The 18,826-nt window shown below is 37.1% G+C and overlaps 1 protein-coding gene across 1 annotated transcript in view; it reads left to right on the top strand.

Annotated features, from left to right (window-relative positions):
- cog6 (component of oligomeric golgi complex 6) overlaps positions 1 to 18,826 on the top strand; it is a 67,821-nt gene that overhangs the window by 20,193 nt on the left and 28,802 nt on the right. The window contains exons 5-8 of the mRNA XM_052576095.1: positions 15,763 to 15,874; positions 16,210 to 16,292; positions 16,448 to 16,518; positions 16,799 to 16,892. Of these exons, the coding sequence (XP_052432055.1) occupies positions 15,763 to 15,874; positions 16,210 to 16,292; positions 16,448 to 16,518; positions 16,799 to 16,892 (360 nt within the window). The remainder of the gene's footprint in view (positions 1 to 15,762; positions 15,875 to 16,209; positions 16,293 to 16,447; positions 16,519 to 16,798; positions 16,893 to 18,826) is intronic.

An 18,826-nucleotide genomic window follows, 5' to 3' on the forward strand; every position in this document is an offset into this window, starting at 1 on the left:
GTTGGTTATATTTGTTGGAGGTCGTCCTGGTTTCCTTTCTCTACTTTGAATTATTAAACGGTTCTTCGTATTATCTTCAGCATTTTCTTGTTCCTCATTCTCTCCTAGAGGGAAAGTGTGACAGAAGAACCAACTAAAATATAGTTTATTGCAAGTTTCCCCTCCATTTTTTTTTTCTGTGTTTTTTCTTTCTGTCTTTCCGATGTATCCCCTTCTTCGCCCCGAGTACCACATGAGACATGCCCGTAGCTTACACCACCACTTACCTGGATGACACCTTGTGTGCTTTCTATGACACAAGCCTGAATGCCGAGAGGATTTCACCGCCTTCATGGAGTGGACTCTTGCAGATCCACTCTTGACCCAGTGGCCCCCACCCGGGAGCAAGCTATGGACGTTGTAAATGCGGAAAGAAGCTCCGCCCCCTGCATCTCGTCTGAGAGAGAGTTGAGTATGGCAGGGAGTTCTATCTGGAGAACAAACTGCCCCCTCTCCTATCTCTGTCATCTCCGCTGGTCCCGTCCAGCCCACCTTCATCCTTGGTTCCAATATCTGCTCCTCGAAAGTGCCCTCCAGGGCCTGCTCTTCAAAAATGCCTGGTCACCCACTCCTCCCGGAGCTGTTGATTGGCTCCCTGGAGTAGGCGGCCATCCCTCCTCCATGGCTCCTCCCACCATCAGCTCCACCGTGGGTTGCTGTTATGGCAATGGCTTGGGTCCCGTCCTGTCTCTGTCCTGGCTCCTCACTCCTTCATTGCCCCCCTGGTCTCTGTCTGCCAGGGTATCCATCCTCCTCCAGAACCTCCTCCCAAGCTTCCGGGTATCCATCCTCCTAAATTATGTTGTGGGATAAATAAATATATTCTAAATAAACTACAAATATAATTATATACATTTATTTTGTTCTCACATTCTTTCTTGTAACTCCTCCCTCACAGTGGCACAGCTGACTGAGAGGCTCATTATGCAGCTCATTATGCTGGCTTTTGTCTTCTCAGGTGTAAATCACAATGATATTCATGATAGTTGACGCCTACTCGCATGACTTTTACCAACAAAATGTGTCTTAGAAAATTTAAATCAATATATTGTTTTCTGTAAGTGAGTAAACAAGATGATTTTCACATAATTTAGAAAGAAAAATTCTAGGCTACAAGCTCCAGTTCTGAAAAATCCAGAGAACCAATGTTTTGTATGTGTTTTATGGCCTTATTCAAGTGATTTAACATTTTTAGTTTTTCCCTAACCACGCGTAACATTTTTTTTCTCAAAAATACAATCATGTACATGCATGCATTTCACATATTATTATAGCCCAGTTTGTGCTGATTACAGTGAGATTAGACTTTTCTGGAAAACAACCCATATAACTTAACAATGTGCACTTGCATAAAGAGAGCAGTTGCACAGCTCTGATAGCATAAGCAAAGTAGTCTCTAGATTATGATTATGGAAATTATGATTATGAAATCATAGATTATGAAAAATGAAATTGTGACTGATTGAATATCATTAGGTGGACCAAAAAAAATAGAAAGTGTAATGTTTCAAACTGAAGCGCGCGGCTTGAATACGCCCACACAGAAGAAAAAGCAGCGAGACTGTTCTTCAATTTTTTTTATTTTACTGTTTGCTTCGCGATGAGAGGAATAAGACATAATTCACCCCAAAAAGATGTGATGTGGTTGAGGATTTGACAAATAGATTTCTTCAGAAAAAAAAAGAATGAAGCACTTTATTCAGCAGGGATCATAGAACACGAGTAAGTCTCTTTTTATTTGTTTATATACATGTACTAGTTTTCACATAACGTGTAAACATTTTACTAGTTAGACTTTTTCCAAAGACATTTTCCAAACTATAATTCCTGACTGAATGTATAATCAAGTGAAACATTATGAAGTTTCAATAACAATATACAATACTATACCATTCAAAAGATGGTTGTAAATAATATAAATGTAACAAATAGATAACTGTAACAGATGTAAAAACAATGCTGTTCTTTCAGTTTATTCCCCCTAAAAAAACTGAAAAATTTTCTCAGCTCTTTTCAACATTAATAATGATAATAATAATAACAATAAATGTTTTTTAAAATAATAGAAAAATAATAGAAACCAAAATAATAGAAAGTGTAGGATGAACTTACTTTACATCTAAAAATATATATATTTTTTAATGCACTGTCCCTATGGAATCACATTGATATTCTATGAATATAGATTATACCTTCTGCTTATGTTGCCCTACTGTTCTGTTAGGGACATTGCATGTCTCAGTGACATTTTCATCAGACAGATGGGATTGTGCCTGCTTGTCCGGCTGCTTTTTAACCCCAGAGGGACAGCTGTGCAAGGGACAGGTCAGGACATGACTTGTCAAGCTTTCATAGAGGACAAAAGTAGGATCTCAAATATTAATACACACCTGCTGGTATGCAGCTTTCTAAATCTGGAGATCACCCTGCCAGATTACCTTTCTGCATCTGATATTAAAAGAGAAAATTGTGTTGCAAAAGTACCTGTAAAAAGAGATGAGTATTACAACATGCATTTACTCAGCAGTGCTTATGTATGATGTCTTTCCGCACAAGCCCCCAATTTTTGGCATTTTAAACCTTGCTGTGCCATAACATGATGTTGTTTTTTCTATTTGTACCAAAGTTGTTGGAAGTACTTTAATGTCATTGTGAAAAAGTAAATGTTATAGTTTGACTGCTTTTGACGGTTTCATTTAAAATAACTACAAATACCGTATTGTTTGTGATGGCATAACTGAGTTTGCGACAGCAATAAAAGGTCCAACTTAAGGACAAGCAAACAGACCAACACCTGGCAGAACTGTTTATCCACAACCTTCATCACTCATTTAAGCTTTAGCTTGTGTTGAGAGACATTCTGAGTAAGAGGCAGGAAGTGATAATTCTGAAGGCTGTGGGACACAAGCAGGACAGAAATCATCTTGTCTAAAATCTTTGTCTTCCCCTGATGTTCCAAAGGAAAAAACATCTAAAAACCCTGAAAAATCTGTGAGCATGTGCAAAACATGAGTGAAGATTTGAGAAAAGAAATTGTCTCGTAATATTAATGTAAAATAGCATTCAGATACACACACATAAACTAACTAACTAACTAACTTGACTAAGAACAAAATAATCCAACAAATAAACAACAAAAAAAAAGGTCATGCCACCATATATGATTTTGGACCAGGGGCAGTGGCACAGCCCTACTAAGTTATTAAATCAATTATTTAAACATGGAATGCACTTTCAAATTTAATAATATGAGGTTCTCTAAAGAGATGTTTTGCAACATTTCTTCAATTAAGGATGATTGCTGCGTAGTATATGGTGTTTCCATTTGCTTGAACTTCTTCAAGTGAGTTACAGGGCAAACTGAAAATCCTCTTTCACTACTGATACCGCGATATTCTTTTTTTGTATGTGTTTAGTCGCTGGCATTCTCCACATTTATTTTATTTTTCCCTTGTACCGAACTAATGGCTGTTGATGACTATTTGAATTAAATTTTGCCAAAGTGCATGCTTGTATGTAAGTCTGCTCATGTATGAAATTAATTGATGAAAAACAAAAAATAATTTCACATAAAAACATTAGGCTATAGCTTATATTTCTTTAGTAGCCTACATTTTTTTCAATTAATGTAAAAAATTAAATTAATTGTAAAATATAGTTTTTGTGTGTGAGAACCACTGCTTTAAGCACTGAATGAATGAGTGACAGGTTCGTTGGTAACATCGCACAAGGCACATAAGAGGGTGACATCTAGTGGAGAAGATTTGTAATTAGATTAATGCTAATCTTACATTCAATGTCTGCGGAAATAAATATGAAAAAAAAAATCGATTCATGGCCTTTGAGAATCGATTTTGAATCGACCACATTTTAAAAAACGATTAATTGAAAAATCTATTATTTTACCCAGCCCTAACTGGTCCTAGTTACAATTCTAGCAGCTGAATTTTGTACCAACTGTAATTTACTTACCAGCAAAGCGTTACAGTAATCAATACGTGAAAAAAATAGTGTTGATTAACTTTACAGCCCCAGAGAAAGTCAACATTTGACGCAATTTGCCATAGCTTCTGAGATGAAAAAATGATGATTTGACTGTGTTATGAACATTATGTTCAAATGTTAAATTGGGGTCAAATATCATTTTTTAGTTTAGTTTGGAATCATAAAACAGAGCGATCCACATTTAAGGTTATGCACTCTGCTTTACGCAACTGATGAGGTGAACCAATAAGCATCCCTTCAGTCTTGTCACTGTTTAGACAGAGAACATTTTCAGATATCCATTTTTTTAATCTCAGTAAAACATTGAGAAAGAAGAGACACAGGCATATTGACATTAGGTTTTGAATGTATTCAGATCTGAGTGTCATCTGCATAAAAGTGAAAGTTAAGACCCGGAGTTCTTAAAAGTTGGCCAAATGGAAAAATGTAAATAGTAAAAATTAAAGGGCCCAAAACTGATCCCTGGGGAACACCAGAGTGCACCACACCGACCTCAGACTTGCAATCACCCATCACAACAAACTGCTTGCGATCAGAGAGGTAGAACTTAAACCACTTTAATGCAAAATCAGAAAGTCCAAAGATAGTCTCTAAATGTAATTTATTAATAAGATTCGGGAGGAGCGCGTCAGATACTTAGCCTAATCAACACAGGTGGACCATAATCAAGTAATCAATCCCATAGTATAAATATCGCTGACTTACCTCTATCCATTGACGGTTTATCAGCATCCCTCCTCCACCCCATTTCCTCACTTCAAGTTCACTTTATAAATAGATGGGGAAGGGGGGTACTCTAGGTTCGGGCCATTCCCGAGCTCGGAGCCCTTCCCCGGACAGCACGCCAAATACGCATACCATACCTCAGCTAATTATATGTAAGCGTGAACTAGTGAAACGGGTGATTAAAATGGAGTGATCTATAGTGTTGAAAGATCAACAAGAATCTGCATAGACAGACGGCTAGAATCAGAAGCCATTAACAAGTCATTAGTGAACTTAACTAACGCTGTTTCAGTGCTGTGGAGTTTACGGAAACTAGACTGAAGTTGCTCAAAAAGATCATTAGAGGAAAGATGAGAAAGCAGTTGAGAAGCCAGTTTGTTTATATCAGTTATAACGATTGTCCACGGTTGAGTGAAGAAATATGAGAATATTTTTTTTTTGGAAACTAAATAACACGTCCCAATCAGTGACTTGTGTGCTCAGATGTTCTCAGCACCCCATATGATGGATTGTATTATTGTAACATTTAGTGTTGTCACGGTACCAAAATTTCAGTATTCGGTACCAATACCAGTGAAAATCCATGGTTCTCGATACCAGTATCGGTACCAAAGCAAAACACACTTATTAAAACATGTCTTGCACTCTATTTGTGTTGGGTTTCTCCGGTAACGACTGTAATTAGGGATGCACCGATATGAAAATTTTGGCCGATACCGATAACCGATAATCAGCTGCATGCGGTGAGCTAAAGATGATCACCAGCAAACTGAAGTGCTCTATTAACCCTCTATTGGCTATAGCTTAACCAAATGCATTCTATATGAGTAAAATCTGATTTATATGCATAAAATAAACACAATATTACAACGTACAATTGCACAAAAGACTAAATGCACAAGCGAACTTAACTGTGCTAGTCATGTGGATCCATTGTGGATGCGCTCTTCCCTTAACAATGCACTAAAACACAGGCAAACAAAAATTCTGTTACATTATTTTACAGTTGCTAATAATCTCATTATAATATGACAGACTTGCTCTGCACATGTTGCAGTTCACTGTATTTTCCTTTTAGAAGCATTTCCAATGATATTCAAAGTAATTAAAAATTATCATGGTGAACAGAGCGCATCTGAAGTGTCTCTGCAGGAAATAATGCAATTATTTATTGGCTCTAAGATTTCGGCCAAATTCTCTTATCGGTTTGATAATGATAACAGGAAAATTAACATTTATCGGCTGATATCGATATGATGGCCGATATATCGTGCATCCCTAGCTGTAATCAAATAAGTGCTCAGCCAGCGCTCCCAAACACTGCTCAGTCATTACAGGCAAGATGAAATAAAAATGAAATCCATAATTTTCTGAAGACAGCTGGTTTCCACCCGCACTGGGTTTTGACTTTGACATGTACTGTTCAGCAAAGTCAAAGCCTTTTAGAAAATCTATTTGTGATGGTCAGTTTTGATATTGTGGCAGGCTGACTCAAATAAATCAATGTATGGGAAACACAATTAAACTTACCTGCTTGAATTCTTTCATTTGATCTGGGGTGTCTGTCTTTAAGGGTGCTTTCACATCTCTAGTTCGATTCATTTGGTCCGAACCAAGGACAAACAATTATACATTGCAGCATTTTTCAGCTTTTTTGGTTCCTTTTCACACCACACTGATTGCTTTGGTCCGTACCAGTTGAAACGTACCAAAATGCAGTCACATGACAACATCTACATCACTGATTGGCCATGACGTATTTCCGAAACTGCTTTTCGATTGGTCAGAATTTACGTGTGGTAAAATTCCAACATAAAGAGGCCAGCAAACAACACGGAGACAACACAACTACACAACAACACGACTGGCGGGCTGATTTTTGTCCCTGGCCATAATCTGTTACATTGATTTTGTACACCACCATATGCAAAAAAAAAAAATTCTATAATGAAGCGCGGATGCGGCTTGAAAACAATGTTCTAATGCACTGCAAACGGCAGGCGGGAATCGCTCGAAACTTCCAGCGGAGGCGTGCATTAATTCTTCTTAACTGACATGCTCATGGTCATCTGACCAAATTTCTATGAGGCTCCGCACCAGTGTTAATTTTGACACGAAATTTTAATTTAGTTTTAGTCTTAGTCTTTTGACTATAATTCTTTTTAGCTTTAGTCAAGTTTTAGTCATCTGATTTGTTTTAATTTTAGTCTTATTTTAGTCGACTAAAATTGCTTGGTATTTTAGTCGACTAAAATAAGACTAAAATCAATAACAGATTTACTAGACAATTTTCTACAGCTGGTATAGGAAACAAACTTAACCAAAATATATAAAACACAAATTCAACTTTATTTCAACACAACTGTGTCTTTATTTCGATTCAAAAGCTTCTATGCAGCAACAAACACTGTCATGATAATGTAAACAATAACTAGCTGCCAATTGACCATCAATAAAAGAAAAATAACGTTAGGTCCAGGACCTTAAAGCTTACAGCTGAGCTGAACAATAAGTGCATACATTTAAAGTAAATATTTAATAAGTTGGCAGCTAGGTGGATAAAAAAAGTAACAAGATTTTATAAGGTATTAATTTGTCTAGCAATATTGTATGTTTTAAATACTACAATATTGCTAGATTTGTGTGTATAATGATAGGATGTGAACATTCATGTTTCACATGACTAATATAGAAATATTTGTGATATTGTCAACAAGTAGAACATTATAAAATATACTAAACATTAGTATTAATCAAATGTATTTATCATGATATTACGTATTAGTATTGTGCTCTCATCTAACTTGAAGAAGGGGCTATTTTACAGTACTTTTCAGTTCGTAATATTTAATGCTACAACATCTACGCACTGCACTATTCCAATTTTGCTTAGCTCAATAAACAAAAGAACATCGTTGTGAAATTACATTTGAGAAAATGTCCGGGTGGCTCGTCTGTAAATGTCTTTTCAAATTGGTTGTGTTCTTGCCACGAATGAGCGCTCCGCGTGCTTTACGCTTTGTTTTGTTTTGTTCGTCGTCAAACGTGAAGTGAGCTGTGGACATTTTGTCGCTCTTTTAGACATCACCTCTTCGAATGCCGTCTTCCCGGGAGCTCATTTAAAAACTGAAAACCTTCGCTTCACGTCTCAATAAGTCAGGCTCTGATTGGTTCTCTTCTCTCATGCTGTCTGGCCTGTTCCGTTTTGCCGGTTCTTTTGCTCATTCCTCGCATCTCTCCCGTCTGCTGATTTGATTTTCGTCACAGTCTATTTTCGTCTCGTCCTTTATTCGTTGACGATAATGTCAATCAATTTAGTCATAGTTTTAGTCTCCATCAGTGCCTTCTATTTTAGTTTTCGTTTCGTTTTCGTCCGCAAAAATATATTCGTGATGAAAATAATGACGAAAATATTTAGTCAACGAAATTAACACTGCTCCGCACCTCCTCACTACTCCAAGTTTGTCCATGAGCTGCCATGCTAAAGGGCAAACTGTCAACAAACACTTCCTCATCCCATAATGCACAACACAGCTGACTACAGCAGCCGGTTTAGTCCAAAAATGATCAGTACTTTTTGCAGTTGGGTCTGTTCGAGGTCGGATCACATTCTCACCACAAACGAACCGCTCCAGAGTTTGTTTGAAAGGGTACCGAGACCACCTCTTCAAGTAGGTCTCGGTATGCTTGTTTGGTCCGCTTTTAGTCCGCACCCGAGTGCGAATGCTGCTTTCTCACCTGCCCAATCCACACCTTTCAGCATCAGGAACCAGGTTAACCGGGTACTCTGTACCATTGGTACTTAAAAAAAAAAAAAAAAAGTAGTATCGGCTCTTTTAACAACACTAGTAAAATTTGTTGTTTTGTTGTCATGGTATCTGAAGGGATAATTTTAAAAGTCATTTGTTATTTGATGTCCCTTTCTTTGGTAGTGATATTTCTGAAAGTGAAGACTTGCAGTGAAAATTCTGATATTCAGAAGGGCTTGTTATCTGATTGTGTTAATTAAGCTGGGACATTATTACCAACCCACACAAATGTCTTTGTCTTTAGTATATCCCCATACACAGCAAATAAATGAAGGTCAATAAGTAGGCAAGCCTGCTGCACTGTGTTGTGGGCTTCTGTGGATGTTATTCTGGGTTGAGGCATTGATTAATGTCTTCACTCATTTTCTGTAATATGTTGTGCTTGATAATCAGTAGGTTTGATTAAAGGAGGCGTTAGCCTGAGGAACACTTTGGATGGTTATTTCAGTGTTAGTAGATCAGACATAAAAAAAAAAAAATCATAATTTCATTTATCAGCCATATTTATCTGTGGTAACAAGGTTATTGGGGTGCACCATAAAGCTTACAAATATTATTAAATGTATGTATTGTATAGCAGTGCAACTACAGATTAATATTTAAGTCATTGAATTCATGTAAACTCTTCTCTTTGCTGCGGCTGTCTGTCATCCTCCATTCAGCATTCAAACTGTGTGTCATATTTATTTACGACAGTCAAGACGATGAAACTCTCTCCAAGAGCGCACAATAACTGAGATTTAAAACTGTTAAAAGAAAAGGCTCAATATGCTATTGCACAGATTTAATGCATCAATATCTCTTTCCTTGAGCTTTCTTTGAGCTTCTCTATGTGGAGCTGTGCGCTGTGACTCTGTATTGCTTTGTGTTGCCTCAATTATTAACATTTGTCATTAATATTTAACACTGCACAGCAAAAGTCTTCAGGGTCAACCTATGCTTTCTATATACTACGGCAGTGGTTTTCAACCTGTGGTCCACGGTGGTATTGCAGGTGGGCCGCCAATTACTATTAAAATAAATAATATTGTTAATATATGTAAAAATGTCTAAGTCATAACATAACATCATTTCATATATATAATTAAATAATAAAAAAGAAATATTAAACTGTTACTATGCTTCCACTATTCGAGCTCGCTGATTGGTTTAAGAATAAACCACCAATTTATCTTAGATATTTTTGCTGCATATGCTACAGAACAACAAATTCAAACATGCATAAATGGCTGTTGTGTTTCCTCCTAACTGCTTGCTCCGGTGACTATCTATCCGGTGCTGAGCTCTGCCTGGATCTGGTTTTCCCATTTTGCTGAGCGGTGCCAGCCCAAGTTATTTTCTGTTCATTTCCAGTCCATTCTAGGGCTGTGTGATTAATAGAAATCATCATAAAATGACGATTTGAGCGTGCACGTTTCTAAATCACTTTATAGCACGATTTTCCGTGGCAATGACCTCCTGTAGTATGCTATCCAATCCAATCAGAATGCAACGCACCTAGCGCGAGAACAGAACAGACTGGGCATATGCCTACTCCAGGTTCACATACTGTCTGTGATGCGCCTTTTTTCCGAGCCCATGTTAACGGATCAGCGTGTTCACACTGCACGCGGTAAAAGGCTAGAAATAAAAACGTGCGAAAATAATATCTAACACATGAGCATAGAGAGTGTTGTGAGTGCACAGGACGCAGTTTAAGTGAGAGGAGACACGTTTTAAGTGCGCACACTCTCTCCGTGCAGAGCAGTGTGTAACTGAGCAAGCACGTCTGGATTTGTGACAGCGCAAAGGAAATCTGCGTGCGAACAGAGAGATTCACACTCGTGCATTATTTTAATGTGCTTTCGCGTTATATTTATGTGCTTTCGCTGTTGACCGCATACACATACTGCACACTGCAAACACCTGAGGCACCACTACAATTAATGAGCTCTATGAACAATGCATGACAAAAAAGAAAAAAAAAAGTCCCTGGACAAGGGATTTTTTTTTTTTTTTTTTTTTTGACATAAGTCTATACATTTTGTTACATCTTTACTATAGTGATAATTTTGACTTATGTCTGTTCTAGAGACGTTACAACTTTTTGATAAAGCTCTAATTGGTTTTCTTTTGGAAATATGTTTCAAATTAATCGTGAATGCATTTATGACTGTAAAAGCATATTAGGTGTGTGTCATAATCGCAAAATTGATCAAATAAATCGCGATAGTTTTTTTTTTTTTTTTGTCCATATCGTACAGCCCTAGTTCATTCAATAAATACAGTTAACAATCTAGCTTCTGAGTACTTAGTTATTAACCCAACAATAGCGGTGCCAGTTAATTTTTTTTTGAAGTGGGCCGCGCAAACATATGTGTGTGGTGGTGTGGGCCGTGAGCTGAAAAAGGTTGGGAACCACTGTACTATGGTAACTAAACAAGCAATAGCTAAAACAAAAGAGAATGAGGAAAAACAAGACCAAAAGCAAACACAAAAACAGAGGCCATGTCCACACGTACACAGGTTTTTTTTTTTTTTTTTTTTTACAGTTTTTTTTTTTTTTTATATTAAAAAAAAAAGCTCTGGTCACATGAAAATGCAAAAGCATGCTATGAAGCACTATCAAGAGCATGCCAAGCCAAAAGATGGCAATATAATCTTAATGGTAACGGCCATATTGGCCAATCAGAAGCCTAAAAAATGTTTCCAGTAGGCGGAGATAACTGCACATGCTCTGACTTCACAAGCCAAAATCTCTGGTTTCACTGTCTACAAGATAACACTGAGAGTTTTTGAAAATCTTCACCCTGGCAGGAGTTTTCTTTCTTTTCAATTATAGGCCTATGTCCTGAGCTTTACAGACTGCTCCTAGGTTTTCATCTGTGACTTTCTGCTTTTTTTATAGTTATATTTCTTCACTTGTGGGATGGTTTCACCCTTTTTCAGTTCACTTTGATGTTTCTTCTCATGTGACATCCTGTGGTTCTGCAGTGATCTTTTGGCACCAGCAGTTCTCATTAATAGCTCATGAGGAGGATTCAGAGGATGATTGACAAAACACAATCCTTCACAGCTTGGTGTCCGATGAAGGCACCCATGCTCATCTGAGCCATAAGTTCAATAAACTGTATGCGCGTTTATCAGTGATTTTTTTCCACAGTTACACTCCACTGAAATAAATGTAGTTTAGTCTTAAAAAATGTGTAATATATGTGTCATCATGGGCATTCAAACCTTCAACCTTGAGCCAGATGGATTTTGAATGCAGTTTCTAAAAGAAACAACAAAATAACACATTTGATAATTAAGTTATGCAATTATTGTAGGTTCAACATAAACAGTGCCTCAAAGTTGTCACCTTTTAGTTAACTGCACGGGTTTTAAGCTAAAATCTATCACTAAGCCTACGTGGAGTTTTAGCAGGGAATTATTTTAGCCTTGCTGGTTAAAGTCAACAAACCGTAATGAAAGCTTTGATAATAGAAGCTAGTATATAATAATAATAAATATACACCTTTCATATCTTCTCATTATTCAAATATTTTAGGTCAGATCATATCTTTTCCCTGACCTAAAGCAAATGTCATGTACTTTTACACTGGAAACAGGCAGTATGATCCCAAAGCAAGCCCACACAACTAAACGCATTTTATCAAAAGTAAAAACAAAAATTACAGTCCCTCCAGAAAAACGCAATTATGCGATCGCGTGATTTAATGCATAATCAGCCAAAGGCCGCATATTTATGCGGGGTTGCATTTTTTCAAATACGCCCCACTTTCGCTGCATAAATTGCCGATATCAGGAAGCAAAATATGTGGAGGTAGCATGATTTCATAATAATAATAATTTTCGTTGCAAAAAAGTCAAATATATCTTAGCAGAAAGTTGAAAAATGTTGCGTTTACTTCACACAAGTAAATCGCCATTATTTTCCAATGATAACCTTATGAAGTGACGTAATTGCACGACGTGAATATCATCTGTGAAGCCCGCGGTGAAACCAGGGTGAAGGACGCAAATCATTCTCATCTGCCAACAAAAATAAGCGCAAAAGACCCCACGAAGCAGTTACCCGGTGTTTTACATGACAGTGGGGGCAAATTATTATGACAGAGGGATGAGGATGAGGATGGTGAATGATAGGCCAGTGTTAGAGGCTACGCAGTTAGCTTTCATTTTCACAGTGGACTGTTGTAGTTTCATTCAGAAGTTGATGCACCTCTACAGTTGTAAGATTGTACTTTTTTGTTACAGAATAGTACCAAAACCTTACAGTTTATTAGTTACAAGTATATAAGTAGTATATAAAATAATTTACGTAGCAGTACTAAGAGATTGCACGTTGCAATTCCTGTAAAACAGCATTTGTATATTTGTGTGTATATTTTATTTGTATTAATTTTTACAGAAGTTGTTGAATATTCCTTTTGTAAAGCTAGAGAACTTGTTTGACTAAATTTTTTGTAAGTTTGAGCCATGTGTTAATTAAGGTCTGAAATAAAACAGAATGAGAACTTAAATATTATGTGATTTAGTATGCTTGCTTATCATAGGAAGTCATAAGAAATGACTCTTTACAGTAAGGTAGTAGCCTAGTGAGAACGGTGTTGGGGGGGGGGGGGGGTCACCTTTTTTTCTCATTTTCATCAAACCGCAGTTTTTTTGCAAGTTCCCGCAATTTCATCGCATAAGATTGCAAAAATATCCTGCATATTCCATCGCATTTTTTAAGAAAACCTGCCGCAAAATCAAGGATTTTTGCCCGCAACAATCACAAAAATAATCCGCGTTTTTCTGGAGGGACTGAAATTTAATTAAGGACAAACAGAACAATTGAACTGAGATAAAAAAAAAAAACATAGTTTTTCAAATGCAAAAGGCTTATATATATATATGAGGCTTATATGATATAACTGTGTGCATTGACCATTCAAGTGCAATACAAATTTAAACAAACTGAATTGTCGGCTGTCTGAGAGAGGGACATTCTCTGGGTGTTATTAATAAAACTTTCACATTCACTCACAAAACTTGTAATGTTTTGCAGAGTTTTGCAAAAGTTTTGCGTTTCGTTACAAATTTTGAGGTTCACTCACAAGACTGAGATTTTGCATTCGATTGCATTGAAATCCACGACATTTATTTCACCCATCAAAATGCCCCTTTCACCATCACCAAGCAGCTCTGTATCTTTCGCCAAACAAGGTAGAAAATAGGGAATTTTTTATCCAACACATTATCATAAGGATCTGTCAGAATAGATGAAGCCTTTCAATACTTTGAATGGACTGAACCAATTGCAAATGGATTCGCTCAAAAATGCTGCACGCTGCAGGTTCAAAATCTCACTAGGACAAAGCAAGGTTATATTCGTAAACGAATACTGAAACTAAGACTAAAACTAAATCAGTTTTTAAATAAGATTTTCGTTAACTGAAATACAATGTAAAATTCTTAATAAATGAAAAACTAAAACTAAACTAAACTAGCAAGGGTTAAAGAAAAACTAACTGAAATAAAATAATTAGCAAAAATAAGTATTAGTTTTTGTAATTAATAAGCTTTCATCCCGTGACGTGCTTTAGTTTAAAACCAAACAGGCTGTATAATACATTTAACTGTAGATGGCGCTTTGTGCATTTGAGGTTAGCTGAGGCTGACAGCAACATCAGTTTACCGATAAATACGACAGACATGTATGATGGCAGAAGGTAGGAAACGACAGAGCCCTGTTTGGGACTATTTCGAATTTAATTCCGAAACAGGAAAAAGCAAATGCATTGTCACCCTGAAAAATAAACTTTGTGGTGTTGAAATTGAGGGGAAAAATCCCACAAACTTAAAAAATTTGAGGTGCATTTGTTTGGTACTTTTTTGCATCTCAAATCCTTGTTATTTTTATCAAGAGTTAACTGTAAACTGTGCAAACATTACATTTTGCTGAAAATAAATGTCTTGCTTTGCTTTCTTTGGTCTACACTGGAAGTGTTCTGTTAGCTGCTAAACTATAATTACTAAAACTAAATAAAATAAAAACTAAATAGAAATGTGTTTGCAAAATAAAAACTAAACTAAAACAAACAAAACCATTCATGAAAATAACTAAAACAAAAATTTAAAGCAAAATTGAAAACTATTTAAAAAAAGCAGAACTATAATAACCTTGGGTCAAAGGAATGGAGGACTTTATTGTTTCATTAGTATTGCTTTAACACTAAGAGACAGTATCTAATTACAAGCAGCTTCACAAAATAAATGCATGGTCTGAGTTGCTGGTAGGTGGTGAGAGGAAAGTGAAGAAATGAAAGAGGGCTGAATCAGCAGAGTTGCTCTCTTGAGGACATGACTGCTATTGTTCTGATGTCATGCTTTATAGATGTTCTTGTTCTAATAATGTTGCCTCGAGCCATCTTTCCTTGTTTTAGTGTTCTACAATTCCTTTTACAGTTCTCTTTTCTAATAGTGTTATGAATGGCGAAAGACTAGTAATATGTTTATTTTGAAGTGCGAGTATGGGTTGTAGTTTTGACAAGAGCTTTGGTGCCATCTTGTGGTTGGCTCAGGAAAGTTGCTTTGAATAAAATCTTTGTTTCTGTATAAGCGTATGCTGTTATTTGAATTTATATGTTTACATAAATGTAGGCAGTCATATCGCTCAAGTACAAGACTGCTTGCCCACTGAAGCTAAGCAGGGCTGAGCCTTGTCAGAACCTGGATGAGAGATGTCCTGGGAAATCTAGGTCACTGCTGTTAGAAGTGCTAGTGAGGCCAGCAGGTGGTGCTCAGCCAGAGGTCTGTGTGGGTCCAAGCACCCTATTATAGTGACGGGGACTCTATACTGTCAGAAAGCACCGTTTTTTGGATGTTACATTAAACCGAGGACCTGACTTTCTGTGGTCAGTCCCAGGATGTCCTTCAAAAAAATGTAGGGATGTACAAAATCCTGATCCTGAACAAATTCACCCATTCCATCCTCATGTCCATCATCATGGCCTACTACTCACCCCCATATCTACTGATTGACTTCATCACTTTGTCTCCTCTCCACCGATAAGCTGGTGTGTGGAGGGGCGTTCATCCAGGAAGATTCCCCCTTTCTATGTAAAGCGCTTTGAGTGCCTTGAAAAAACGCTATGTAAATGTCACAAATTATTATTATTATACCTATTAAAATGATTATTTAAACTTCTCTCTTTAGTCAACGGTTGGAGGTTCGAGCTCAGGTGGCCCAGGCATTCCTGTCAAAGTTCCAGCTGTCTGCCACTGAAATGGCAACATTACGTTCTGCACGAGATGGTCCCATCACTGAGGTAACCATGTTATCCTATAGAAATACTGCTGGTCATTGGCCATGAAAATTCAGTTGATAACCAAAGCACATAAATGAACCATGAGATTTGATTGTCAACATTATATTCATCTTAAAATATAACAATCCCCCCCCACCCTCCAAAAAAAACAAACAAAAAAACAAGATATTTAATTAAAAAAAAAAAGCTTCTCAGCTCAGTATTCAAACTTTCTTGTAGTGTTATATTACACCAATAAAACTCACAAGTTAAATTATCCCATGCCGACTAATTCGAAAATAAGTTCAGACAGAATCATCTCTAATGTTAGTTTGAACTGTGTGTGTATTGTGCAGGACTTCTTCACAGCACTGAACCGTGTGAAGAACATCCATGAAGATGTGAAGGTCTTACTGAGGACTAACCAGCAAACGGCAGGGTGAGAGAGAATACACTAGAATAGAATAGAATTAAATAGAACAGAATAGATTAGAAATGTAATTAAAATACAAGAATACTGTATATAAGAACCATCTTGATTCTTTCTTGACTTTTTGAATGTAGATGTTTAGTGATGTCTGTGCTTTACTGCAGGCTGGAGATCATGGAGCAGATGGCTGTGTTACAGGAGACCGCATACGAGCAGCTCTATCGCTGGGCTCAGAGTGAGTGTGTGCTCTGGACACACACACAGACACACACACACACAGCGGAGGCGAGAAGTTTCTGAAATATAAGCACAGTTGCTTCTGCCAGAGAATGTGAAACAGAAAACTGACTCATAGCTTACAGAACGACTAATGACACTCCTGTTTTACATTATTATTGTACTACTTTAGTATTATGTTTTAGTTGCATAATGAAAAAATGTAATAAGGTATTTATGTGTTTTTGTATTATAGGATGTCTTATAGATGTTTCTGTGTCTGTCTTCTTTGTCTGTAGATGAGTGCAGAGGGTTGACTCAGGAAACATGTGATATTTCTCCAGTGTTGAGTCAAGCTATGGAATCTCTCCAGGATCGTCCTGTTCTTTATAAGTGAGTTCTGTCCCTTACAAACACATTTGTCCCAAAACACACTATTTTCTAATGCCCATAGAGCATAACAATACACATCTTTTTTCAGCAGTGATGTATTTCATTTTCTTAGTGAAATCATTCTAAAATGCTGATTTGGTGGTTTCTTATTAGTAGTATGCTGAAAACAGTTATGCTACTTATTGTTCTTTTGGAAACGATACTTTTACTCATACTTACTGACCCCAAACGTTAAATTAAATAAAACGTTGAATTTGATTTATACTAACATGCTCTTTAAAAAACAAAGAAAAAAAACATTGCGCCAGACTTTAGACCAGGTTTGAGTTGGTCTATTACGCAGTCTATTTTCAGCTGCATAAAATAGCATTGCGCCAGCCCTTTTCTATAACCATTACGCCCATGGGCGCAAAAATGAGCGCCAATACATTTGCTAATTATAACGGCGTGGTGCTTGACGGGAAAATGCATACAGCACCGGACTGAATCTAGCAAACATACTTGCACTGCTATGTATATTCACATAGTTGTCAAAATAAATGTACAGTGAGTGTTTTATAATGGATGCTTGCTGAAGAAGCGTGTTCTGGAGAAGTGGTGTTTATGTAAATACTGTAGGTGCATCCCAGATACGATCACTTGTTCTGAAAGAGGAACTGTTCACTGATGATCTGCCTTCAGATCACTTAGTTTCCATACATTCAAAATTGAAATTTAGAATAGAATTGGTTTCATTTTTTTCATTTGTGTTTTGGTGTGTTTAGTGACACTGAATAGATTCGTATAGTAGTTTATATGCAGTCCTTTGGCATCTCCCTGTGGTCTTGTTTGGTATGGCAGGTTGACTTGTGCTTATTTGTTAAAGCTGCAGTCCGTAACATTTTTTTTTTTAAGGGGTCATATGAAGTCTCTAAAAATAACATTAGTAATGCGTGGATGACTCTTATTTTTATAAAGAATATCATATATTTGAGACTTTAGTCTTTGCAATTTTACAGATCTTATTCCACTCCAAAGAGAAAGGAAAAATTGTAATTGCATCATACGACCTCTTTAAAAATGAACTGAAATCAATATTTGAGCAAGTATATAACCAGCCAGTGTTCAAAACTATCGTCTTACTTTAGCCCGATTCACAATGGTTAGCTTATAATAATGCTTTATATTTTGAGTGGTACGGGTAGGTTTTTTTCGCAGGAAATTTTTAGCATGCTGCTGTCATTGTGTCACGTCTGTAAACCTAAAGATTTTGTCCCGGCTACCAGGCGATCACATGTCAGGATCCAGTTCGAAGGGAGTTTAGCTTTTTGGGTTAAAAGAATTTCAAATGGTATGACAATTAGGGTGCTTTCACACCTGCCTCATTTAGTTCGGTTGAATCGTACCAGAGTTCGTTTCCCCCTTTGGTGCGGTGAGAGGTGAGAAAGCAGCATTCGCACTCGGGTGTGGACTAAAAACGAACCAAACAAGCGTACCGAGACCTGCTTGAAGAGGTGGTCTCGGTATGCTTTCAAACAAACTCTGGTGCGGTTTGTTTGTGGTGAGAATGTGATCCGACCTCGAACAGACCCAACTGCAAAAAGTACTGATCATTTTTGGACTAAACCAGCTGCCGTAGTCAGATGCGTTGTGCATTATGGGATGAGGAAGTGTTTGTTGACAGTTTTCACTTTAGCATGGTAGCTCGTGGACAAACTTGGAGTAAGGAAGAGGTGCGGAGCCTCATAGAAATTTGGTCAGATGACCATGAGCATGTCAAAGTTAAGAAGAATTAATGCACGCCTCCGCTTGAAGTTACGAACGATTCCCACTCGCCGTTTGCAGTGCATTAGAACGTTGTTTTCAAGCCGCATCCGCGCTTCATTATAGAAATATATTTTTTGAATATTGTGGTGTATACAAACAATGTAATAGATTAAGGCCAGGGACAAAAC

Source organism: Carassius gibelio, chromosome B15 (genome assembly GCF_023724105.1).
Source record: "Carassius gibelio isolate Cgi1373 ecotype wild population from Czech Republic chromosome B15, carGib1.2-hapl.c, whole genome shotgun sequence".
NCBI classification, from domain to species: Eukaryota; Metazoa; Chordata; class Actinopteri; order Cypriniformes; family Cyprinidae; genus Carassius; species Carassius gibelio.